General features: G+C 41.3%; 1 protein-coding gene across 1 annotated transcript; it reads right to left on the reverse strand.

Moving 5' to 3' along the window:
* Positions 1 to 26,184, reverse strand: cnot6l (CCR4-NOT transcription complex, subunit 6-like). Its single transcript, XM_085367552.1, has 12 exons — positions 26,036 to 26,184; positions 22,302 to 22,423; positions 21,876 to 22,062; positions 21,441 to 21,526; positions 18,781 to 18,870; positions 18,544 to 18,612; positions 17,638 to 17,795; positions 15,932 to 16,086; positions 14,264 to 14,415; positions 11,478 to 11,705; positions 10,884 to 11,086; positions 1 to 6,370 (listed from the first exon to the last, which is right to left on the reverse strand). Exons 2-12 carry the CDS (start codon positions 22,411 to 22,413, stop codon positions 6,149 to 6,151), a joined length of 1,662 nt encoding a protein of 553 aa, XP_085223678.1. The 5' UTR covers positions 22,414 to 22,423; positions 26,036 to 26,184; the 3' UTR covers positions 1 to 6,148.
* Between the last annotated feature and the right edge of the window lie 203 nt (positions 26,185 to 26,387).

Here is a 26,387-nt window from a genome sequence, read left to right on the forward strand (position 1 = left end):
TACTGAAGGTGTGAGTTGTTGGGGGAGTGTCTCTGAAGATTTGTTTGTAACTGACAGGTGATGCTCACATATAAAATACAGATGGAGCCTTTGCAGAAGTCCTCACTTTATTCATGTAAATATCACAGCTTCAGGTTTTTCTATACGACTGTTTTTGGGAATCGCGTAGCTTCAGAGGCCATTTCATTTCCCACAGTCTGAACACTGGATGAAGCAGGTTTAAAATACTTATTTCATTTTTGTTGACACATTGGATTCATTATTTATTTATATGGAATTACGGATTATCTCAGAAAATAATTTAAATAGACAAAAAAAAAAATCACATTCAACATGTTTTTGTTCCCTTAGTTTTCTCCAATAAATCCTTATGTCGTTTTTAATTGTAGTCCAATGATTAATTATCTCACTTTTTTAACAGTTGGGGACCCATGACAAATGTGATAAGCTGTGATAAACCCTAAAGATTTCGCTCTAACGTAAACAGGATTTACATAAATCTATATAAATTAACATTGCGAGAAAATGAGTTCCCGTTTGAGAGCACTTTCACAGGATATTTGTGTATGTTAGATGAACATGTAATCTCTAAATTTTCTCAGATTAAATCACTTTTTACGTGTCTTGGAATCCTGTGTCTTGTGAAGTTTTCTACCAGAATCAAATTCGTGCATTTCCTTGATTTGAAATTTAAATTTTAGAAGCCAACAGGAATTCTACAAAGGAGAGATCTGCATTTCTCTCTTTTTTTGTCAGAGGAACTAAACAGAAATGACGTCGTCACCCACATTATTCTTTTCCTCTTTTTTTTTTAACATTTAAATGCCAAAAATGGGGCAAACTTTGGTTTTGGTAAGAGCTGTTCACCACAGCTGAACGTTTTCCAATCAGGGGAAGCTGACTGGGTGCTTCCTCCTGCCTGCGGTGGACGCTTGTTGGACTGGAAACCAGTGTGGTGAAGAACTGCATACCACCTTCATTAACTTCATTAACATTAACTTTAAAAACTCTCTCGAGAGCTAGACAGCTGTTGGTGACAGCTGGTGGCCTGAAGACGCACGCCCAGTTTTTATGCTCTTACCTCACATTACTAAAACAACAATGAAAGGCAGAAACTTTAAAAATACTTTAATTCATTTTGCAGAAATAACAGAATTGCATTTCTGGCTTTTGTCATTTATTTTAATTTTCTAAAATTCGGATTTGAAAAATGAAAGTTGCTCTTCAGCTTTGAAAATCTGTTGAGCTTCTGACTTTCTTAATTAATTCTTTAATTAATTTTCCACAGTGAATTAAAGGAGACCGATTCTGCTTTTTCCTGTCTGTCTGCCATCTCTGTACTGATCCAATGTTCATGCTCAACATGGCCAAAGTCTGTAATAATGAGGTCAGAGTGTGTACAATACAAGTTCAGGCTTCAGACTGATGCAAACATCCTGTTTTCCTATTCTTGGGTCTATATGATGGCAGAGAAAGTGAATATACCTAATATGGTCATCTCAGGCACAGAAGCCCCGCCCACTTGCAGCTGATGAGGGGCACCCAATCAGTAGAAAATGGGCTTAAAGGGAGCTAAAATACCTGAGTTGCTGCATCAAGGCTAAACATGATGTAAATAAAGATTACCTTGAACTGCAATCCACCTGAAGATGCTCCAGAGTGGACTGGATTAGGACTAAGCATAATAGGTCCCCTTTAATCGATATAATGAACATACTCGTCCATAATGCCATTTTTCATTAGTTGTATTTCTTAAATTCTGTGTAGAGATTCTGCAGCGAGCTGGCCTACAGCCATAAAATTCAGAGTACAAACATGACAATGAAATTAAAACGTCTGCGTCTTTCCCCCAGTTACTATCACCAGGCATCGTATTCACCACCAAAGACTAATGGGCAGTAGCCGAGACAGTTTGAATTAACAGTGGAACAAAAATTAAAAATCAACTACAGCCAGACATCAAACATCAGGATTTCTACGTTCAGAAACTCCACGTGATGCTTGTGATGATCTTTGTCCTAGCAAGGAAACCACAAACAAGTGAGAGTGACCGTTTTACATAACGTAACAGAAACTGAAGAGAAAGAAAGTCCTGAATTCCTCCCACAATCTCACCACATGAAAAGTTGGCTTGGAGGGATGGAAGGATGGATCGAAGGGTGTTGGCTGGGCGATGGTGCTGGGTTAATCTCTGAGGGTCTTGGTCTCATGGGCAGTGTTGCTGTTGGAGAAACTGTACAAACTAGGCACATTGTTTGTAGAAAAAGTGTATGAGGTGCATCTACAGAGACAAAATTAACAAGTGAACTGCTTTCAGGTGATGACAGTTTGGTATTGTTGTGGAATAAATGAGAACGTAACTGGTGTTTAATGTGTGTGAAAGCAGAAATGACAGGAAAACAAAAGCAGCAAGTGAGGCTTTGAGATGACACTGGAGAAATAAAACCCATATAGACGAGCTGCTTTTAAACCTAGAATATTTATGGTTTTTCTCAAAAAAAAAAAAAAAAAAAAAATGTTGGTAATACTGAGTAGTACAAAGTACTAATTGAAAGACTGCATGTTGGAGACAGAAAATGCCCGTAGTTCAAAAACAAGAGCTGGAAACAGAGACACGTCCGGTCTCTACAAGAGCATCAGAGACAAATGTGGAGGTGGTATTCACACGAGATCTTTAGAAGAAAATTACAACACCAAGTACACGTTTGAATTGTGAGAAAATTTTACGCCCCTTTATCAGGAGAATGGTACATTCCCCTCACAGATGTGAAAGACATGCCGTCATCAAAGACAGATTCATTTATGTACAGCTGTGGTACAAAAACCAGGAAATAAAAACCCTGTGAGGTTAGTTCAGGAGTGAAGTATAGGCCTCTAAATGCTCACCGGGATCGAATCCACCGAACCCAGAGGTGAACTCCTTAGCGTTAAATCATGTGCAACAGAAGGCCAGTAAAAGTGAAGAACCTGCGATTTAAAGCTGCAGCTACACGGTCACACGCCTTGCTGTGCCGACGCCACGTATCCCAGAATTATGGCTTTCAAACACAGGAAAAGCTTTGACTGGTTCAACTAATCCAGGTTTACTACACACTACAGTGCGAAATGTGCCAGATATGTTTATCACTAAGAGGCACATCTGCCTGCACAGATAGGACTGAGTGTCAACCATCCTGCTGCACCAGTTAAAATGTGTAGAAAAAGCTGGTTTTTAATATCAGATGTTTTGAATTCATTCTTTGAAATCAGATGGTTTCTGATTTAACTAAGCTTAACTTTTCTGTGTTCAGACCAGTGGTTCCCAATCTTTTAAACTTTTCCTGTTCCAGTGTAGAAATGAGGGAAAAAATAAGATAATAGGACACAATGTACATAGTAAGTATGTCCAAGGTTTCAAATAATGAAGTCAGCATATGTACATGAGCTACGTGAGCTTAAATCCCGTGCTTCAGACTGCTCTGATGCTCTGCTTCAGACAGTTTTTATAACTCTCGTTTCTTTATGAGGCCAAATAGAGAGGAAGTGCCAAATAAGGTCATACTGGCACCTGCAGGTTTTGAGGGGCAACTAATCAGAAGAAATTTGACTTGAAGAGAAGGTGGAAGGGAGCTAAACAGCTGAGTGGTGACACTAAGATTAGTTTTTTTCTACTCTTAGGTCTGTATGAGGCCAAAAGATGGATATCCTTAATTTGGTCATCTGAGACACAGAGTCCCCACCTAGCTGCAGTTTCAGAGGGGCGGCCAATCAGAAGAAAGCTGACTTAAAGAGTGGGTGGTCTTAAACCAGGAAGAGTATGGGGCTGCACAGACACATTTAGATAGTTAGGTTTATTATTTTTGTCCTGGTTTTTAAATTTAATGGTATTTAATGAGGTGATATTTCTTGGCACCAACAGTGTCTGTTATGACAGATACAACAGAAGGGTTAAAACTCTCCTCTGTGCTGCTTTATGAACACTTTACATGTACTTTAATTTTCCTTGTTAATACGACCCCCCACTGGTCCACATGCCGTACTTTGAGAACCCAGGTCTGAATGAGAGAGGAGCTAAAACTGGTCGTTTCAAACAGAAGAGGAACTAAGAGGCTGCATTAAGGCCCAGTGTAAGATAAATAAGGATTATTCTGAACAGTAATCATACAAAGCTACTCTGGTAGATTGAGCTGGAAACACATAACATCCACTTTAATACAAGCCATGTCCACTTGTCTCAGTTTGCATAGCTGAATTGTGAGCAGTGTATTGACATTGAAAGAGTGATATTCTGTTTTAAGACTTTAACAGCTGACAGAAATCACACAACGAGTTAAAAAGGGCAGAGACTAGAGCAAAGTTCCCATAATAAACAGGATGCAGATTTTAGTGTGTGGATTTGCAGCTGCTGGTTTAATCGTGAGATTTCTTTGAGGAAAAACTCCAAAACATTTATGTTCCTCCCTCTCCATCTTAAAAAATAATTTCTCATTTTCTTTGTACTGGCACTGAAAACATGTAGTACTGACACCCAGTCCGATCCCTTATCATTCATCGCGTCAGCCTCTCTAAAGGCCTTAAAGCAAACTAAATTCTTATTCAATTAAAACTGACCAAATATGCTTTATTTGTTTCATCTAAAACTAGGACAAATGTGATTTTCCCAGGTTGGGAGTAAAAGTGCATCAGTATTTTATCAAAAATGCACAAAGACCTGGGACTTCTATAACGACACGATGAACAACAGCATATCCGTATGCAAACACATACATTACCTGTGCTTTTTCAGAACAGTAGCTTCCTGTTTGGTTTTGCTCGTACGACATGACTCTGAGAGTCTTTAGTGTGAAAGGTGCTGCTGGATGCATAGCATAGCCCTGAGTTACGACTTACAGAATAAAGAGCTATTCCTTCTAATCATCTGACACAAATACACAAAGTTTAGAGTCCACAGGGATCTGGCATTAATCGGCTCCGAGAACCAAATTCATAGCGAGCATTTTTAGTAAATACATTCAGCCTCTTGGTCAGGAAACATTGACTAAAACATTAAACGATATACGTTTTCTCTCTGGCACCGATAAATAAAGGTCTTATTACTGACGGAGGACATGTCACTTGCTGCGGGGGATTCTTTGGCCAGGCAGATCAGGGGTTTAAAAAAAAAATCACAGCATGAAAAGCTCAAAACTGTGAAGCGGACTGTTTGTGGATGTCAGGAAAAAGGCAGTGTCTGAGCAAATCCGCCTGCAAGGCTTAGAAAAATATTCGAACAACTGATTGTTTTATTACTTCAGAGCTGCAGAGAACAAAAGCCTTTGCAAAAAGAAAACACTTTTATAAAAGACGTACCGCACCGAGGTAAAGTGAAAGAAATTCATACAATGCTGAGTGACATGGGCCTAATTCTAAACATGGATCCAGGATGACGCATACCTCCATGCTAAATAGCATTACTTTTAAAAAACACCCAGCTTGCACATTTTATCCTTAAAAATTTGCACCCATTTCCCCGCTTATTATCAAATTAGTTTTTTGAAACTCAAATAAGGACCTTTTTGCAAAACAATTACCAACAGAAACAATCCTTCTACATTCTCCTATAACATTCAAAAGGTTGAGGTTTTTCTTTTTGTAGTGTTGACCCCCCCGTTCAATTAAATACCTGTCAGTTAATCTGGGAGTGAAAGCAGCTTTCAGCTCTATAAACTGTGCAGCATTAATACGATCACGTGTCTGTACTCTAAAAATTTCACAGCTGTGTGAAATGATGCTTACGTTTGTGTAGCAGCTTTACCTTAAACAGTCGTTTGTATTAGTTTGTTATTGTAGAATCTTTAAGCGGCCATGATTACAACTAATCAAAAAAAACAAAAACAAAACAACAAAACAGACGTTGGGAAATACTTCATCCCAAGCCCAACATTTGGTATCAAGCCTTTTCAAGGGGAGAAAAGAAAAAAAATATACAGTGTGCAAAAACATAAAAAGGAGCAACACCCGGGGCAAATACTTCACTCCTTTTGGGGTTAGAGGCGGTCAGATGGTGTCCGAGTTTAACGTGAACTGTACAGGGTCCTGTATAAAGCTGGAGGGAGGAGGTGGGACAGTGTTTAAAAGGTGAGGTAAAAAGGGGTAGGCGGGGCGCTCTCTCTCTCATTCTCAGGGTGCACTACCTGTGGACCGGCAGGTGCAGCCCGTTGAGGGGGTTGAGCGGGTGGGGCAGGGGAGGGTGCAGCTCCAGCTGGGCCAGCAGGGAGAAGTGGTCCGAGGGGATGTGCGGGTGGGGGCAGCCCGTGATGTTGTTGTCTATGAGCCACTGGCTGTCGAGCGGTCCGAGCATGCCCAGGACGCTCATGTGGGTCTTGGAGAAGAAGATGTAGTCGATCACACCCTGCAGACACACAAACACCACCTGATGTTAACTCTGTGTGGGAGTCACTTAAAACAACACCAACCAATTTAATGATCCACTGCTTCCCCATTTCCATGGCAGCACATCCTCAATTTCTCGTGTTTTGGTGTCTCGCACCAAAGTTACAAATGGTCTGTATAGCGCTTTACTAGTCCCTAAGGACCCCAAAGCGCTTTACACATCCAGTCATCCACCCATTCACACACTGGTGATGGCAGCTACACTGTAGCCACAGCCACCCTGGGGCGCACTGACAGAGGCGAGTCCCTCTGACCACCACCAGCACGGGTGAAATGACTGTCCAAGCTGGGGCTCGAACCGGCAACCTTCCAATTACAAGGCGAACTCCCAACTCTTGAGCCACGATCGCCTCCTACAAGCAGAGGAGGCGAGGAAGAAAGCTTTTCTTGTTTCTCTAATGTGTGCCATCCATCTGTCTGTGACCTCAGCACACCTTGCATAATGCAACAGGAATGGAGAGGAGAGAGGAGGATGCAGGAGGAAATATCAGTGAGAATGCACAGGGAGCGTTTTTACCATCAGTATATAAAAGACACGTGGCCACAGCGAGGGGAGGAGACAATGACGCACAAATCAAAGAAAGGAGAAAAATCTGCTGTTTGTCATTCGTCCGTAAAACATTTGAATCTGCCGAGACTCGTACAGAAAGCCCGAGCTCTTTCTAACAACTGCGGAAAATGTTTAAAAAGGTCCAGTTGGTCTATTTTATTTACCCCTTTCCTCACTTTTCCACACATCACTTCCTGTCCTCTTTTCCTCATCACCGATTGGCTGTTGTGTTTCTTCTTTAATGACACCACCCTTTTCACTGAATCACAGAGAGGCCCTTTGGGTGACTTTTGGTTACTTGTTCTTATTACCTGCAGTTTAACCAATCACTTCATGACTTAAAGCCTAATCTAGTTTTTCTTTGCTTTTCAGAGTAAACATCATTTAGCACTGGAGTGCAACGTGGCAGGTTCCCCTCGATGATACAAATCTTTACCTCTGAGCCTCCCACTTAACAGGTTGCATAAAATAATTCAGGTTGTTGCTCAAACTTCCACGAGTGGACGAGTGCGAGTGTCGTGACTAGTAATGTTCTTGTTGATGCTGTGCTGAGATGTCCAAACTTAAGTGTTAATTGATATTGTGTTGTTTTTAATCTGTTTATTACATTTTTGTGTCATTTTATTTCACAATGAGAAGGAGCTGGTTTTGTTTTTTGCTTCTTTTATGAGTGTTTATAGAAAATCCCTGTTTGATGTAGAGCTCCAGTTTCTAATTTAGTTTCTAATGAATCTATTTTTTTTGCATGAACACATTAGCTCCTCAGATGAGTAATCAACGCTAAGAGAAGCAGCAATGAGTCAAGCTCGTTATTAGTATAAACATTAATCACCGAAAGTGTTGTTAGTGACTCCGTGGGATTCAGCCAGTGATATCGCCAGTGGGCAGAGACTAAAATTGTAAACAAGTAGATGAGTCTTACAGACGCAGGGTTAGTGAGAATGGCTCGTCTGCACTGTCTGAAGAGCTACATTAAAAAAAGTTGAGTCTGTGGAAGGTTTATTAATGGCTGGCCGTAGATGCCTCGTCTCAGAGGTATCACTGTGAGCTTTAGCTCCCTGTGGGTCTCCCCGTCACTGGCTGCCTAGGTCTCGCCCCCACTTGTAACCTCAGACATCCCCGTGTGGAGGCTGGAGGGACTAAACATTGCTCATGTGACGATTACAGTCAAAAACACCCACCAATCTGGGCTTAAATTCCCCAACAGAGAACTCACTGGAAAGTCTGTGCATGCATGCAAGCATACATATATATACATATATTAAAAAAAATAAGGTAATAAATAACTGTTAAATAACTGACGCCCCAATACTGAATAAATTAACCATTTGTGAGACAAGAAAAAGAGAGCAGAAAAAAAAGAAGAAAAGAATTTGATCATGAACTGTCTGGCTCGATGACTCATTAGAAACTGAAGCTGAAATGATGTGACAAATCAAAACCGCGAGGCAGCTTCGCACGAAATAAAGCGAATACGAGTTTTTGCTGCGGAGCGCGCTGAAGGGTAAAAATCACGGCTCACAGGCCGCGATGTTCAAAGTTTTCCGTTCCCGCTGACAGCTCCCACTGCAAAACTCAGATATACAAAAGTGAAACACACAGCAACAGTATTTTTTTTCTTGATTGAACTTAATGCCCACCTATAAGTCTGTGTAATTCACTCAGTGATACAGAGTTCCCAGCACCAAATTTAACGGAGGCAGTAACAAAAAAACCTCAGTACAAAAAACCAATTTGACAGAATTCATCGTTGACGTTAAATTTGTCGCTGTAACGCGTTCATCTACCCGACTGAACCTGCACCTGAAACAGCGACATTATCCACAATAAATATAGCAGGTAGTGATTTTCTGTATTTTAACGTGGCAGAGACGACTAGGAATATCACGTTTTCATATGCAGCCCTTTTGTCTTGACGACACCCTGTCGATGCGACGGCTACAGCGATCGACCAATGAAGGGTAACGGTCCATCTCTGGAAACATGCAAAGTACTCATTATGAGGCTGGAGGAGTAGCGGAGGCATGATTTGCCAGTTTATTAGCTGGGAAAAACCACTCGGTTAAGTTTAGGGACTAAACATTTCTTGTTTAGGTTTAGGGAAACATGGCCATCTGTTCCCTGACTCACAGGGTTATGGTATTAGTGTGACAGCTTCATAATGCCTGAAACCGCAAAGGTCACAAAGCACCAAAATGAGCCATGGCGGTGGTTTTTGATAAAATCAAGTGACACCTCAAGGATGAAAACGAGCTTTGCGCATCAGCATCCGTCCCAGTGTACATGGAGACTAATTTTATTCCTCTCTCTTACTTTATTTCTTCCTTTGGAAAGTCCGCGCTGCGAGGTGACACGCTTAAAAACTGTCAGCATCTGAGTGCAGCGAGGGTCTCCTCAAAACCACAGACCATCGACGTGTTTTACATGATAAAGACGCTTACAGCACAGTGAAAGTTTGAAAGTTCAAAACAGATACAAATTAAGATGGTGACAACAGGATGCGTAGGCTATACTGCAATTTGTAACGTGATATTACTCCACACCAGCGCCTGTTATAACATGCCCCAAAGATAGGATAAGCTTTATTAGTCCCACACGTGAGAAATTTGTTGTTACAGATGTCAGACAAATTCTTCAATTATCTGTGAGACGCACAGGCGGACAAAAAAAACAACAACAAAAAACAAAAAAACAAAAAAACCTCATTTGTGCCTTTTAATTCCTGCACACATCAGTTTTTGTGTAGCGAGGAGGAAAATAGTGGATGTTAGTGAAAATATGAGCATTATTATTACTAGAGCAAGATGATAAAGTCAGGACAAAAACTAATGTCTGTACACGGCGGCTCTAAAAACAGTATGCTAGCACTAAACTAGTAGCAAACATACCCAGACCCAGATCTTCAACAGTTAACAGTAGCAGTCAGACACAGCACTGTAGCTATTTGCACAGTATAAGCACAAGCTGCCATTCACACACTCACCGATACACTCATGCTTCTTCCTGCTTCTTCCATCTAAAGTTTGTACTGTTAACCGGAAATCATGCGTGACAATCAAGCTCATGTGGATTAATGAGAAACTGATGCAATGACCACTATTTCTTGGTAGCAGCTTCCTCTCCGATGGGGTCTCTCTGGTTCAGATGCGTGAGGTCCCCACCATGAATAATTGCTGCTTTGGAAAGGCTTTCTCAAGAATAAAGACACAATCATTACCTAACCCTGGCTTGCTTAACATGCAGAAACAAGACTAGCTGGCAGAGTGACTCACATTTCATGATAAATATGATCCAGTAATGTAAACCTTTACATTTAAAAAAGAAAGTAACTGGTAAGCATTTTTTTCATAAGTTGGGTAGCTTCTCTCTAAGTGAGCTCACTCTGTCTCACTTCACTTACAGAAACACATAAGCTGACTCACAAAAATCGGGCACGACCCACCAACCAACTTCCGCAGACCTACAACAGTGAACTCGTCAAGCTCAGTTGCTTTACTCAAACCAGGATAAGGTGAGCTGTCAGATCACTCAGTAGTAAAAGGGGAAAGAACATCTGCAGCGGGACATCTGTGTCCTCTCACAGAAGCTGATTAGAGCCAATGTGACTCACTGCACTCTTTGACCAAGTTATCACACAAACACAGAATGAATCTTGGCGTCCTGAAACGTGGGGCAGGGAACAGGGAACGTTTCGGGTGGGTGAAAACAACTCCCCCTCTAACTTTTCAGTCAGACACATTTGCAGGACCAGAAATTCCCGACCCTGCTCTACGCCCTCTCTGAGTCTGCTTCTTGAAGGTTTTTTCCTTCCACAGAGGACGTTTGGGGGTCTCGCTCAGCTTGACTTTTGACATTTTGGGCACTATATAAATTACTGTTACGGCTTCAAATGGAAACGAGTTTATTTGTGTTTTTGTTTTACCTTGAAGTCATATGTGTAGTTGGTGTAAGGCATCAGATTGCTGTCGTAGGCGCTCTTGAGCTGGAAGCTGTGTGTGATGCTTCCATCCGAGTTTCCGTTCTTGCCGTTGCAGTTGAAGTTGGTCAGACATTCGCTGTAGCGTAGCTCCTTAAAGTCCTTGTGGTTCTCGGCCACTCCTCCGTCGCTCAGATACTCCACCACACCTGCATCAAAGAGCAGGAACATTAGCGAGATATTAATCAGAACTTTATTTAATTATTAAATCCTTTAATTAAGGAAAAGAAACTCATGACATCATTCGTGGCTTTAAAGGGAAACTGATGATGGAAACCACGCTGGCAACAAACGAATATACAGACACTTTCCCATTGCCGGTAAAAACAAAGAAAAAACTAGATAATAAAATAAAATAACGAAGGTTCACATTTTTTAACATGGATAGGTCATTTTAATCAAGCTAAATCTATTTTTCTTTGTTATGTATTAATTGTGTCAAGTTATCAGGTGTCCAGAATGTATCAGGTGGGAACTTTAATCAGGTTTGGTTGATTTATATGGAACGACCCTGGTTCCTGATAAGTGACAGAGCCCTACCGGAGTCAGGCAGCGAGTTGAGGTCAGCGCACAGGACGATGGGGATTGAGGACGGGTCAGAGGTCGGCGATCCCGTTGCCACAGAGCCCGAGGCCCTCTCAGCAATGCTCTTTAACTCTGACAGGAACATCATGGTTTGGATCAACTTGACGTCCGAGTACTCGGGGTCCCAGTGCATGTGGGCGTTGGCTACCAGGATGAGCTGCCTCTCCTGAGGCGGCTTCATGCCTTTTAAAAAAAAAAAAAAAAAAAAAAAAAAAATTCAAGTAGGGTTTTAATTAAAATTCCTTTAATTAAAATTTTGATTTACACATTATTAAAAAAGATCAAATGTAAAAAACAATCTTCTCATGCTCTTTTTAATTCACGTCCTTTTACTTCTATTAAAAGTTCAAATTCACTCCCCAACAGGTTCACATACATTTATATAAACTATAGTTCACTGTAGGGCTGTGCGATATGACCAAAATCTCATATCCCGATATAAGAATTCTATCGCCCGATAACGATATAAATCACAAAAGTGTAACATTTTCTGTAAAATCTGTGAATCTCGGGTCGAGTGTTTTAACCGATGCATGAAACGATACATTTTTAGACACAAGTTGTAACGGCGCCGTTTTCTTTGTGAGTATTTATTACACGGCGTGCTGCGGGGAAAAGCCTGTTCTAACGTTTGAGTCTAAGGTTTATTTTTTAGCACCGGCTGGCGGCTCTTTTTTACTTCTCATCCGTAAATAATCTGCTCTTTCACGTGATTCAGTTTATTTTGAAAAGTCTCAATAGGATGTTGAGCTTTATTGTGAAAGGTTTATGTGGAACATAAACAAGCGGACACGCGATGCTGTTACTGTAGTTTTTGCTAACCACAACGCATAAAAACAGGCGCTTGTCCGTCTGTAGTGTGGTTATATTAAATAGAAAGAGAGAACTTTAAGAAATTAATATAGCCACTACAGTGACCATCAAAACCATGAAAAAAATATTGCTGTAAACAGTTTATTTTGCGACACCACGAAACAAACGATAGTGTAAAATGAAACGATAGACGTTTTTATATCATCATCCGATATATATCGTTATATGAACAGCCCTAGTTCACTGAAATGTAATTAAAGACCAATACAAACTTAATGAAAAATACTTGATTCCCTTAAAGTTAAAAAAAAAAAAACGTTGTCACCATTTGTACTCGATCATGTGACATCCTAAAAGTCTTCATAAAGAAGCCCTGAAAGGAAACTTTTTCCACAAGCAGCAACTTCCAGAAACAACGGCAGACAAGCCGAGAAGCTGCAGCTCCTGTTGTGGCCGCTTGAATAAGCAGCAACTTAACAGAAACTTAAAAGCAGAAATCAGCATTTTACAGCCCGACACAAAAACAACTTTTAATTTCCACATATAGTTTTCACATATGATCAACGAATTTTATTTATGCTTTTACGAACAAAAAGTTCTATGAATAAAGCCGTGAAAGATGCATATAAAAAGTACATGAGGAAAGAAATCAACTGACAATGATTCTAAATCTGAGTTGTGGTTTTTTCTTCACTTATTTTGAGAATAAGACTTTAAAATATATGAATTACACAATTCTACACACTTTTACTGTACAGACATTTATAGTTCCACAAAATTATACTGGGGAAAAAAACAGACGCTATGTAAGCAAAATAGTACATCACTTTCACTGACACATGAAAAAAAACAAAACTAAAAATAAAATAAATATGATGTAAAAGTCCCCTGAACAAATCCTCATCGTGGTCTTATTTCAGATGCAGTAAACCACAGAACTATGAGGCAACTTCAGAAACTTAAAAGCGCTGACAGAGTAAAATATTTAAAAAGGAAGAGTGCGATATAGTGAGCATCAGTAAACCAGACAGGGAACGACCACAAACAGAAGTTTTACTGTAGCTCGCTGGGAGTGCAAATGGCCTGTGCCTGTCTCTCGCTGCAAACCTTAGTAAGTTAACTAACTAATTAAATACATATAAGCTTTAAAGCACTGATATTATGTGAGCATCATCAGCCACAGTGAGGCAAAACACCTTCAAACACACAATCTCCGTGGACACAACTACACTAAAACGCATTTTCCGTACGACGGCCCGGACCCAACAGCAGGACCTGTATCTGTGTGCAGGTAGATACGGGAGGAGCACTGCCAGCGCCCTACACGGTGACCTCCAGCGGGCAAGTTTCTGACAAACTGTCAGGAACAGACTCCATGAGAGTGGCGTGGAGGCTCGCTTTGTGTTACACTGTGATAATCGAGTGTACCTTAATTAATTTTTTAACAGCGTATATTCTGTTCGGTTTACTTGTCTTTTAAACATTACATCTTTTCTTTCTCTCTTTCCATTTCCAGCCTTCGTTGTAACTTCTTAACTCTCTTTGTAAAGCACCCTGAAGCCTCTGATTAAAACCCAATTGTGACACCTTGTGGGAAAATACATTACTGCAGTTTTACTGTTTAATATTTTGGGCAAAAATAATTGTAGATCACAATTTTCAAGCTGAAAACCATCAGATTTTTAAAAAAAAAAATCTTGCTCTGTAACTACTGAGCTGTGTGCATATATCACATGTAAGTAATAACGCTGGTTTTATAACCTTCTAAATTTCCAAGTTACAGAGGCAGGCGAGTCAGTTTCACATGCATGGTTATGTTGTCATAGATAATTTGATAATATAACAGAGCTGAAGGCATTTTTGGGTCAGGAGAAAACAACTTGGAATTACCTAAACTGCTAAATTACAAAATGAAAGTCCTTTCTTACCCCCGGAGAACATGTCCTTATTGACCTCGAGCAGCACGGCCACCCCGATGTTGTCTTTGGTCATCACTCTGTTCAGCATGACCTCTGAACCCTCAGAGTTAGCCATGGCTACCTGATTGAACTCCACAGTGTGTTTCTGGATCAAAGTGAACCTGTGAGAGAATCAAACAAGCAGCAGAAATGTCCATGAGGGCTTTGAAAATGCACTAGTTCCATATGAAAAGTTTTTCCTCCTTTAAATCTGCTCCTCGTCCTTCATTTTTCCTGGCTCAGAGAGAACCAGGCTGGGCGACTACAAAGGAAAGTAAATGCAAACAGGCTGCGATGAGTCTGTGATGCAGTCTCCCTGTTGTTTGTGACCATTTCTAAATAGATCACATGAAAAATCATACATCATAAAACACAGCGAGCTGAGCTCCATCTATGGCAAAGATTACCCAAAAATGACATATTTATAGTAATAATATAATTATAATAATAAAATACATTTTATAGCTGAAACTGGAAAAAACAAAACCCCAAAAAACAACTTGAGCTCAGATTTTAATAAGAGGAAATTTTTTTCTTTATGTAGAAAAACTTTTCATCAAATGTGTTCACACAGTTTCAAATCATCACGGCCAACATAAAGGCATGTTTTATAACGTGTAGGGATGGGTACCGGTATCCTGACATAAACGGTAGTAACCAGACCGAAAAGCAGCGCACATTTCGGTGCTTTATTTTTTCCTGAGCTGTGATACACTTTAGATTCTAGCCAATCATTTTACGTTTCCGAGGATAGTAGGCGGGTCCAGGTACGTACGTTCTTTTAGAGCAGAGCTACAGATTAAAAACTCCAAGAGGAAGCGATCAAAAGTCTGGCTGTACTTCACAGCAAAAGAGGCAAACTCAGCAGCCTGCAACAAGTGCTTTAAGCTGATACTGTGCAAAGGAGGTAACTCCTCGAATCTGATGAAACACCTGGTGATGCGTAGCGCGCCGTATTTGATAGCTTGCTGCGAGACCTCACACCGAGCACATCTACTGCGGGTGTGGTGCCTGTTATCGGACCCGGAGTTAGCAACATCCCCCACAAACCCGAAGAGGAGAGTCCTGGCCCCTAGCCCTGCCAGTGTAGCAGAAATGATGACGGATGATGATGCAGCAGCAGCCGTTCTTCTCTTCGCGAGTAGCTTAATGTTGTTCTTGTGTAATTTACGTTGAGTAGGCTAACCACGTTATTACATTAATGCATGTGAGGTGAACTAGGTCGTAGTTACATGCGGCTGTCTTCTTGTTTGATGGCAGATACTCCCTTCACCCTGGCCAAAAAGGCTAAAATGACCAAAGAAAAAGTGGAAAACAGCTAAACATGAGAGGTTTTTGGACAAAGTTTGTGTTTTTTCCATTGTTTAAGCACTGCTTCCAGCCAAGAGTGATGCCATAAATCCTCTATAGCTGCAGAAAAGGCTAACATTGTTATCTTTCTACAAAAAAAAAACAAAAAACAGCTGAACATGAGAGGTTTTTGGACCAATTTTGTGTTCTTCATTCTTTAAGCACCGGTTCGAGCACCGTTTAAGCACCAGCACCGTTTCAAAAGTACCGGTTTGGTACTGGTATCGGATAAAACCTAAACGATACCCATCCCTAGTAACGTGTATAAAATAAAGCTCTTAAACCCACTTCTCAGTCTTGAAGAACACGGCACAGCCGTCCACATGTTTCCTCTCCTGTTCTGAAACCAGTTTGGCACGAGATTTTGGACAGAAGTAGCCGTCATAGCCGCGCTCCTTTAGTGTTTCCAGAAACAACATGTAGTACTGCTCCGTCTCCACCTCCTGCAAAAACACACAAGGTAAGAAAAGTCACGTAAAGGAGCAGATGAGATATACAGGGAACGCACACAACATTAAACACTGACAGGTGAAGTGAACACCGCTGAGGAAACCTTGTAAACTGGATAAGGAAGGGCTCAAAGTCATAACCAGGGTTCTTGTACTATTTAAAGATACACATCAGTGCTTTTAAGATCTAAGTAAATACAATTACTTGTGGCTACCAGTGTGGCCCCTCAGTCTCCGAGTAGATACAAGCTCTGAATTATCACATTCACAACTTTGGGGTGTCCACGCAACCTGCCCGGTGATGACGACACCCCATCAACTTTTCACGGTTGTGGGGTTAAAAACTAAGGATGAACATTCTGATTCCTTGATTTTCACTCATGACTGTAAGTGTACTTCACTCAAAAACGCCAGTGAAGTCAAAACGAGCAGTCAAAGCCGTCATGATTTACTAAAGAGATGAACGCTGGTATTTTTGCTGTGGCTTTGTCGGAGGAAAAAACTTTGAAAGGATAATTAAATCACAGAAACATGATTTAAGAAGGCAAAATTTGCCATGTTTGATGAATGAAAGGGGAGTGCATCATAATGATTAAATGGTGCAGGTGGATGGCTCAGAGCTCTGTGTGCAGTGCATGAGTTTTAGCTCCATCCTGTTCCTCACGTCTCTCAGATCCATACAAGATTGAAACGGCTGCCAAAATCTAGAAATTATCGGTATGCATGTGGCACAGTCACTGTATCATTTTATTAATATGCAGCTTTGTCAGGGTCTGATGATAAATAGTGTTTTGTTTCTCTTCTGCATGTCCTGCAGGTTAGCTGTTACACAGATGGACTAGTTGGTAATATACAGCACTTCTCAGGGAAGTTTCCACTCAGTGGAAAATAAAGCCAGCTTTGTATGGGCAGGATTAATCAGTAACATCTACCTCTTTATCTTCAATACACAATGGCTCGGTTGTGCTGACAGGTGAACGCTGGATACTGTGGATTGATCCAAGCAGTTTACAGCAGCTCTGCACACAGTCTAATGATTAGAGCGGAGAATAGTCCGAAGAATAATAACAACCTTTGTTGACACGATTGTGGGGGAATCACCTCAGGGGACGGACAGATGGCTACAGAAGGCAATGGCGCCAATTAAAAATGTTAGAAAAAACACAGCCAGACAAAAGCAGGCTCGTTTTAGTTCATCTTTATTGTTTTTGTTCAGATTTCGAAAGCATTTCTTTAACTGCAAAAATGGGTCCAATGCCTTGTGCACTGGAGAGCAGTCCGATCCCTGCCCTAGTGCATGAGGCTAAGAGGTGCTGGGAAGATGTAGCCTAGTTCACCTCAATCCACAGCACTGTGTCTGGATATACACATAGACAACCCCAATACTGATGTAACCAGATAACCACCTGAGTGGAAAGATATCCAAATTATTAAAAAATCTCTTTGTGTAAGGTACACTATGGCTCCACCACAAATACTAGTAATATGCCGCAAAACAGTTAGTGAGGAAGATTTAAAGTATCTTACAAGGTGGTCTAGCTTTACCTGTAGGCTGATGATGTCAGCATCACAGCTGGTGATTTCCTCCATGATTCCCTTCTTCCTGTACTCCCAGTTTAAGGCCCAGGATGGACAGTAACCATACAGCTGTCGCGTGGCATACTTGTCGCACAGCACGTTGTAGCACATAACCGTGAACACAGCTACAGGGAGACAGAAGTAAAGTTTGCTAAATTACTGAATCATCTGAGAAAAGACACACGACACATCTGACAGTTATGAATGTAGTTTACCACGAACAGCCTGAATAATTATTCCCCAAACTCAGAGTCAGAATACTTTATTAATCCCTAAGGAAATCATGTGGTTACAGTTGCTCCAAGACAATAACAGTAACAGACTGAACTAAATTAAATAACACAACATATTACAAAGTTTACAAAATATAAGAAACAGCTCTACAAATAGCTCAGAACGGATCATCAATGGACTTTGCTAATGCTAACTTTAAGAAATCTGAATGTTTATCTCAGTTTCAAATTTATGAGCCAGTTTCAGTTGAAGCTTTTTCTGTCAATCAACACAGCCATAAAGCTAACGTTAAGCCTTACCAGAATCCAAATGGGGAAGTTATTAAAAAAAAGAAATCTTCTCCAGGTACATCTGTTTTTCATCCCAGGCTGTAAAGGTGCTATTTAATGCTATAAAAATGCTGCTGGACAGTTTGCAAGTTTTTATTTTATGCATGATATCAATTTTTACTGCAGCCATAAGAGTGATTATAGAAAATACCCACAGTGGCTTATCCAGATTTTCAGACGTACATAATAGTACTATAACACGGCATGCTGGGTAATGCTGGGCTTTACGGATAACCTAAAGAGCATAAGAAGCCATCAGCTCATAAACGACTCACTCCCAGTGCCACGTTACTATATGAAGGAAACTTACCGGTGGGGATCATTTGGTCTCGCTCTTTCAGAGTGATCCAAGGTCTTTGGGGGAGCTGCTCTGGGTGCACTGGAAAAACAGGCCGGGATTAGCGCTCATTTGTGCGTGACAGACACAGTGGTTTACCTGCTATGATATACCTGCAGCGCTGAGGTCTACAAAAAACTGTTTGATAAAATATGCATGAGTTCTGATAAACAGATGAGGGGTGAGGTCATGCGTTGCAGAGCCGTTTACCTGCTAGATTGTCGAGCATGTAGTTCAAAAGCTTTCTGGTTCCATCTGGCTCCTGGTACAAATTGAGGATGTCTTGGGACAAAGGATTTCCTGCAAATACGATAAGATAAGATAACTCGTTATTGTCATTGCACAGTCATACATAGTACAGTAGTACAATGAAATTGGAAAACTGTCCTACGTCGGCACTACATATAACACAACACGACACGACACATGACAACGCAACACAGTATATTAACTTAGTAATAAAAAAGAAGAATAAGTGTATTTGAATTGCACACTGTTATTATTGCATCTTGTTATAAATATAAATATTATTATTGTTACTGTTTTTATCGTTGTTACCTCCCCCCCAAAAAAGTCCAGGGCGGTAGCCAGTCAGGTCAGCTATTTGCATTGATCAGGGCTGTTGCCCTGTTGTAAAAGCTGTCCTTGAGTCTATTTGTTCGGGACCTCAGCAGCCTGAACCTCCTGCCAGACGGCAGCAGCTTAAACACCCGGTGTCCTGGGTGTGTGCAGTCCCGTAGGATGCTGCGTGCCCTCTTGAGACAGCGAGTGCTGTACAGGTCCTTCAGGGAGGGAAGAGGATGTCCAATGATTTTTTGGGCCATATTGATGACCCTCTGGAGTGCCTTTCTGTGTGCTGTGGTGCAGCTGGAGAACCACACACCGATGCAATATGTCAGCACACTTTCAATGGAGCAGCGGTAGAAGACTGTCAGCAGCTCCTTCTTCAGGTCTATTTTTCTGAGGATTCTCAGAAAGTGGAGACGCTGTTGGGCCTTCTTTAAGACCGCAGAGGTGTTAGAGCTCCATTGGAGGTCTGTGTCTATGTGCACACCCAGAAACTTGAAACTGGAGACCCTTTCCACACACTCCCCGTTGATGCTGACAGGCTGCAGCTCAGACTTCCTCCTTCTGAAGTCAACTACCAGTTCTTGTGTCTTGGTGGTATTGAGGTCCAGGTTGTTATCTACACACCAATCTGACAGCCTCTGAACTTCAGCTCTGTATGCCGTCTCATCTCCCCCTGAGATGAAGTCTCTGATCCAGCGGCAGGTGGTAGAAGGAAGTCCGATTTCCAGCAGTTTAACTATTAGTCTGTCCGGGAGTATCGTATTGAAAGCAGAGCTAAAGTCAACAAAGAGCAGTCTGGTGTAACGGCCCTGCACTTCCAGGTGAGAGATGGTGGTGTGGAGCGTTGTAGCAATGGCATCTTCAGTTGATCTATTAGCTCTGTATGCGAACTGGAGCGGGTCGAGTGTGGGTGGCAAGCAGGACATGATGTGACGTCGGACCAGTTTCTCGAAGCACTTCATTATAACAGGTGTTAGAGCAACTGGTCGGTAGTCGTTGAGGCTGCTAATGTTAGTACGCTTTGGCAGTGGGACAATTGTGGCCGACTTTAGGCACGGCGGGATGCAGGACTGGGACAGTGAAGTGTTGAAGATCTTGGTGAAGACCCCAGCCAGCTGGTCTGCACACTCTTTTAGGACCCTTGCGGTTACCCCATCTGATCCGGCGGCCTTCCTGGGGTTCACTGCCCTCCGTGTGCGCCTCACCTCATATTCCTGCACCATGAGGCTTGGGCTGCTGCTGCTGTCCGATGCTTTTGCTGCTGCCGCCTCTGGTCCCTTCACCTCAAAATGTGCAAAGACGTGGTTCAGCTCCTCCGCAAGCGCCGCGTTACCCTCAGTCAACGTGGTATTGCAAGGTTTGTAGTTGGTTAAGTGCTGAACTCCCTGCCATACCTGTCGTGAGTTGTTGTTGCTGAAGTGGTCTTCGATCAAATGAATCAGTTTTGGGTTTGTTTTTTTTGCTTTTTGTTTTGTTCTTTCTTCCTACCTTACAATTGGCCTTTGGGGGGAGGGACTAAATATATAAATACACAGTAAAAGCAATTAATCTGTGTCAGCTTATTGGAGTCTATGCGTTTGATGGCTATTTGTGACCATTAAATGTGCTTGAGTAAATGAACAACACTTTTAGCTCTCATTGAAACTCTTTGAGAGAAGCCAAAAACGTTTATACGAAGGAAAAAAAACTGTCTGCGCACTCTATTCAACAGCTACCATTACGGGAGAAATTCTCAGGTTTTTTTGGTAAGCAGCAGTGATTCAGTACTCTTATATCGCTTTTCCATTAGTACCTACTCGGGTGAGTCAGGTCGCACGACGCGGTTTTTCATTAGGTGATGGTACCTGGTACCTTTTAGCACCTACTCAACTGGGGTTCCAAGAGATCCCAGGTAATCCAAAATGCGACGTCAAGAGATCGCATGCCACCGATTGGGTAGTCAGTGGCGTCACTCTACGACTCATGAGAGCGTCTCCATCGTGAAAACCAAAACAGACATTATTGAAACCCAGCAACGAGCAACATGGCTACAAAAAACCCCCAAAAAGTCAGAGTCTTGACGCTCGCTTTTGTTGTAGCGCTCGTGTCGCATGCAAATGATGTCACGGGATGTTTGGCTGCGTTGCTATAACGACCCCACAAACATTAGGTGGTACTCGAATTGAATGGAAATCGAATACAGGCTAAGTGGTACCGTCTAGAGGTATTTGGAGCCGATCTGAGTAGGGACTAATGGAAAAAGGGCTTCAGACATTCATTTTTGTTGCTCCAAAATCGTAATAATGAAAAACAAAACTCACCTTTTAGCCCGAGGGTTTGTAACTGGAAAAGCCTTCCAAGTTCGTAAGGCAGAACTCGTAAAAGATTATTGTTTAAAAGCAATTCCCTGCAAGAAACGAGACAAAAACAGTGTTTTTTCTAACAGTTTGGTGATTCCTCATCATTGATGTATTTCTACTGGCATCAAAGCGTCGTCCACCACACATTCTTTTGTTGTCACATCTTCAGTCTCTGCTTGACAGCTTTGTTTTTGTTTGCGAGATGCTTTTATCACTCCCTCTCTTCATAATGTTCCCTGTGTTTTTAAACATTGTGTTTATCATGATCGCTTCTCTTCATTGCTTTGAGATGGCTCTACGTGCCATCCCTTCAGTGACTCTGAAGAATTCTTCGTTTTCAAGGCTAAATACGCACGTCTCCTTAAGTGAAGTTAGAAATACCAGCAGACAGCCTACCTGAGAGAGACCATGTTGCCCAGTTCGGCGGGCAGACTGCGGAGTTTATTGGACGACAGGTTCAGGTAGACCAGGTTGGGCAGCTTGGCGATGTCTGGCGGGATGCGGGTCAGGTTATTGTCATTGATGTGCAGCGCCGTGAGGTGGGTGAGTGTCCACAATGAGCTGCTCAGGCTCCTCACCCGCCCTGCATCCAAACACAGACATCAAGTCGAACATAAGAACAAAAGCACAATGTGGATGAGATGAGAAAAGTTAACTCTCGCGGATTAAAACACAGTATTTTGGCTCTGTCATGAGCTGAGATTTAAAATGTTTCCAACATTTTCAATGCTTCCTTCCTTTAGGAATAGTTTTAGATCTGAGCTTCAAGGCCTCATTTTATTTTTAATGGAAGCGGGCCCAGAGGGAGTGAGTGAGACTGACCAGATATCTCGAGCTCGGACCAGTGAGACTTCTTCCCACTTGCCGCCTCGTCGGCTGGCATGATGGTGTAACATCTGCGGGGATCTGGAGGATCATATTTTTCCTTTGGCATACCTGTTAATCTGAAAGACACAGCAAGAACACGGCAGAGATGTGCTTTAACGTTCTGCACTACAAAGAGCAGGACAACGCTACCGACGAATAACAATAATAATATTATTTGATTTTAGAAAACAAATTCAAAGAAATTATTTTATAAATACTAAAAAGGACTCAAGAAAAACCACCTCCAGTTACAATAACACGATGATAAAATTGCCACTAATAATGATTATTAAAAAAAAAAAAGATATAAAAAAAAAAAACTCAGAATATATTTATAATCAAAACATTAGAACTGCATTTACATTAATAAATATATTTAATGGTATTAAAATGTTTTAAATGGATAAATAAAAACATGATAATAATTAAAATAAAGAAAACAATTATAAGATTAACAATAATTCTACTTCTATACAATTGCAAAATATCGTATTAGTATAATATTTAGCAATTATAAGAACTGTATTTTTAAATAAAGTAATTAAAAAATAATACATCAATGTAAAAAAAATTAACATTTAGATTTAAGTTATTTTATATTAGATATCTGCACCTCACAAAATGAACCAATGTAAATTTAAATTAATGCCCATTTTGCAAAAATATGATGATGATACCACCATAATAAATAAAAAAGAAACTACCACTGTGATATAAACACATGCTTGTACCAGTCAGCTCTGCTGTCATCACCACTATGGTCAAAAGTTCAAAAGTACGCATTAATAAAAGAAACTCTATACGATATATCTATATATAGAGAAAGACTAACAGATAAAATAATATATTTTAAAAAACCAAATGATTAAAAACTTTTAAAGGAAAACGTCGCCTGTTTGCAATGGAACTGCGTTCTCTGGAAACAAACAGATCCACACTTCTTCTCACATACAGCAGTTTATACGTTTATTAAAACCTTTTTCTTAAATACTCTGCAAAATATTTTCCCTCTCATTCACCCCACCCGCAGCAGTCAACCGTTTACCATCAGCAGCCTCAGAAAGCTTTTACCGGCACGTCGCTGCTAGAGATGATTTCCCACCCGTAGCATACCACAGTGTCTGGACCAACACGATGCCAAACCACAAAACCAGAGGGTGCACCTGGAGGAGAACTGGCAGCGACACAAAGAGCTGATACTCTGAAGTAACTCTCCCAGTAGGTTTTAAACTCAGCTGGAGACATTTTTGTGATAAAAGCATCAAATTTCTGATCTTTTAGCAGCTGACTGAAAGCGCTTTCCACCCTTTTGACCAAACAGGACGACAGCAGTCGGTTATTTAGAGCAACAATCAGACATTTACTCCAGGGTTTACCTTGCAGCCTCAAATCAAGATGCCAATCAAGAGAAAACACAACACAGTACTTAAGGCAAGTTTAAAGAAGGAGGTCTGTGAAGGCATTTATTGAATCACTGGTCTCCTGCTGTCTCCAACAAATAAAGGCTGAAATTTTGCCCTTTATTTTCTCTTGATCCCAGAAACAAAAAGAGAAAAATGTCCATTATGTTACATTTGGCTCTTGTTTAGTTTGAACAACAGTCCAAACCACAGTTTAGTATCATACACGTGAGGAAAAGGCATCACATTTTAAAAGCTGAAGCCTACAAATGTTTCTGGCTCATTTTACTTACATGCCAGATTTTATTTCTTTAAATTTCAAAGCTACGAAATACCCATGTTTTTAATATATGTCATCACATGTATCCATGGACCACTTGGCTTAAAAAAAAAAAAATGATTCACAGAGATTTCCGTTTTGGAATCATCTCAAAGTTTGATTAAAATGGCTCAAAGTTCAGTTAAATACTCGCACTGAATTAAACAATAACTCCTGCAGGTTCTTCTCGGACACAACAACACTACAGAAACTGCTTGCAGAGTTAAATTCTTTATCTGGCTTCTGTGCTCACAAACAATAAACTCCCTTCCCTACAGACTCTGGCAGTTTTAGTTCACGCGAGGAGAAACAAATATTACCATAAGTGGCTGGTTAAAGCATAAGACAGGTCTCCTTTTTACATTTTCTAAACCAGGTGCTTCCCTAACCGCGGTTACTTCTGTGCCAAAATAATTTTCCAGTATAGCCTCCCGTCCCACATGGTGGCATAACCCTTCAGAGTTGAAACAAAACGCACTTTTTTTTTAGGTTTTCTCCAATGAATTAGCAGAAAACTTCAAAGTTCAAATATCCAGGGTGCCTTTTTTCTGTTCCTCTATGTCACTGACACGAAACTGATGCAGTTATGCATCACTACGGTGATGCATAGTTTAATTATGCACTGCAGAATTAAACTATGACATAACACATAACCCGATGTTCAAATTTATAGAAGCAAATATGTTGTAATAACACAAAATTTGGCTTTAGACTGTGACACTCTGACAGGTGTAAAAGGTGTAAAATAAATCTGCCTGCGGGGTATCTCCTGCACTTAGTAAGTTCTGGTGAGTAAATAAAGCCAAATTTCCATCCACCCCTGAATTTCCAGGGGCTGTCACTTGGTAAGATGTTCAAATTGTGAAGGTAACATTTTATATACTATGCAATTAAAAGCAGCTGATTCTGAGGGGGTCAGATGGGACCTTTGGCTGATTTTATATGACCACATTACAATGCAAAACCCTGCCTAAATGAAACAAAAGTGTAGATAAACCCTGTTTTATTCTACTTTCATCCAGTTTCTGTTTTTGTGTCGGTTAACTAAAATGTTTTTGCACACTTAGTTTAGTTTCAGTTTGCTTTAATAACCTTGGCTGACCGCTGCTTGAAGCAGGAGCGTGCATGTTATTTAAACTCCGCTGCAGTCAGCAAAGCTATGCATGCACAACACTTGATAACTTTTGAGCAGCGTGTATGTCAACATGAAAAGTATGCAAAGCCGAAAAGGCGAAGGCGCAGGGCTATTATGCAGCAGCTGCCGTGAGGGTTGGCAGAGGGGAATAAGTTTGGAGAAGGACTTACATAACCTGTTTACACACTAATACCAGGTCACAAGTGAGCAGTGACAGATATAAAGCTTGCTGGCATCGATTCATATCACAAGCACATGGAGACAGGCACGAATCTGCAGCTCCAGCAGAGAGCCGTCACTCTATCACAAGCTGGAGGGGATTTCAATAGTTTAGGCTCCAGATGTTATCGCACACAACCAAAACAGTATGTCAAAAAACACCTTTCAGGGAGTGAGGAGTTCTTATTTATTTTATTTCATTTTTTTTAATACAGCGATTGCAACTGCTCCAACAGCTGAGTATCCAAACATAGCCATAATGTCAGAAGTGACACGGTCGGGCCCGTTCAGGAGGAGTTCCCTCCAGCTGTCACACCTGACAGCGAGGTAAACACGCCCTCTGGCTGTGCACACGCCAAGATATTCCACAGCTCCGCATACTCAAACAGCTCCAACACTAAGCCCAAACACGGCTAAACCTGCAGCGCTCTCCGAGCACGCCGCTGGATTTGTTTGGCTAGCGGCTGTGAGGCGCGAGCCGCCCGGGCAGCCACCGAGGCGGACTGCGGGGGAGAGCACTTGGCACGAATACGAGCGGATTTAAGTGCTAAATTAAACCCGGGAGAGCACGGAGAAGGTGGCAGCAGCACAGAAACAAAGTGAGACCTGACATTACCTTCATTCGGGGGCGGTAGAAGACGGGTTATTGCGGGAATTGGCAGCGACATGCAGACGCGGCTGTTGAACCCGTTTAGACCCTGAACGTCTCGGAAACAGAGGGAAGAACAACAAACGCCGTTTCCGCTCGTGCTCGCACACACACACCGACCACGCACCCACCCACCCAGGGCTTCTTCTTCCTCTTCTTCCTCTTGTTAACTTTGGTGCATTAGCGCCACCAACTGGTAGGGACTGGAGGCCACAATGTCGCTCAAAAAACAAAACTAAATAAATAAATAACTTCAAACCAGTTTTTATAACTAAATATGACCTGATAACTTTGATTTCTGAATTTCCATTGCAGTAAA

Source organism: Diplotaxodon limnothrissa, linkage group LG12 (assembly GCF_057381915.1).
Source record: "Diplotaxodon limnothrissa isolate DT_005_m linkage group LG12, D_limnothrissa_male_GT1.1, whole genome shotgun sequence".
Classification (NCBI taxonomy): Eukaryota; Metazoa; Chordata; class Actinopteri; order Cichliformes; family Cichlidae; genus Diplotaxodon; species Diplotaxodon limnothrissa.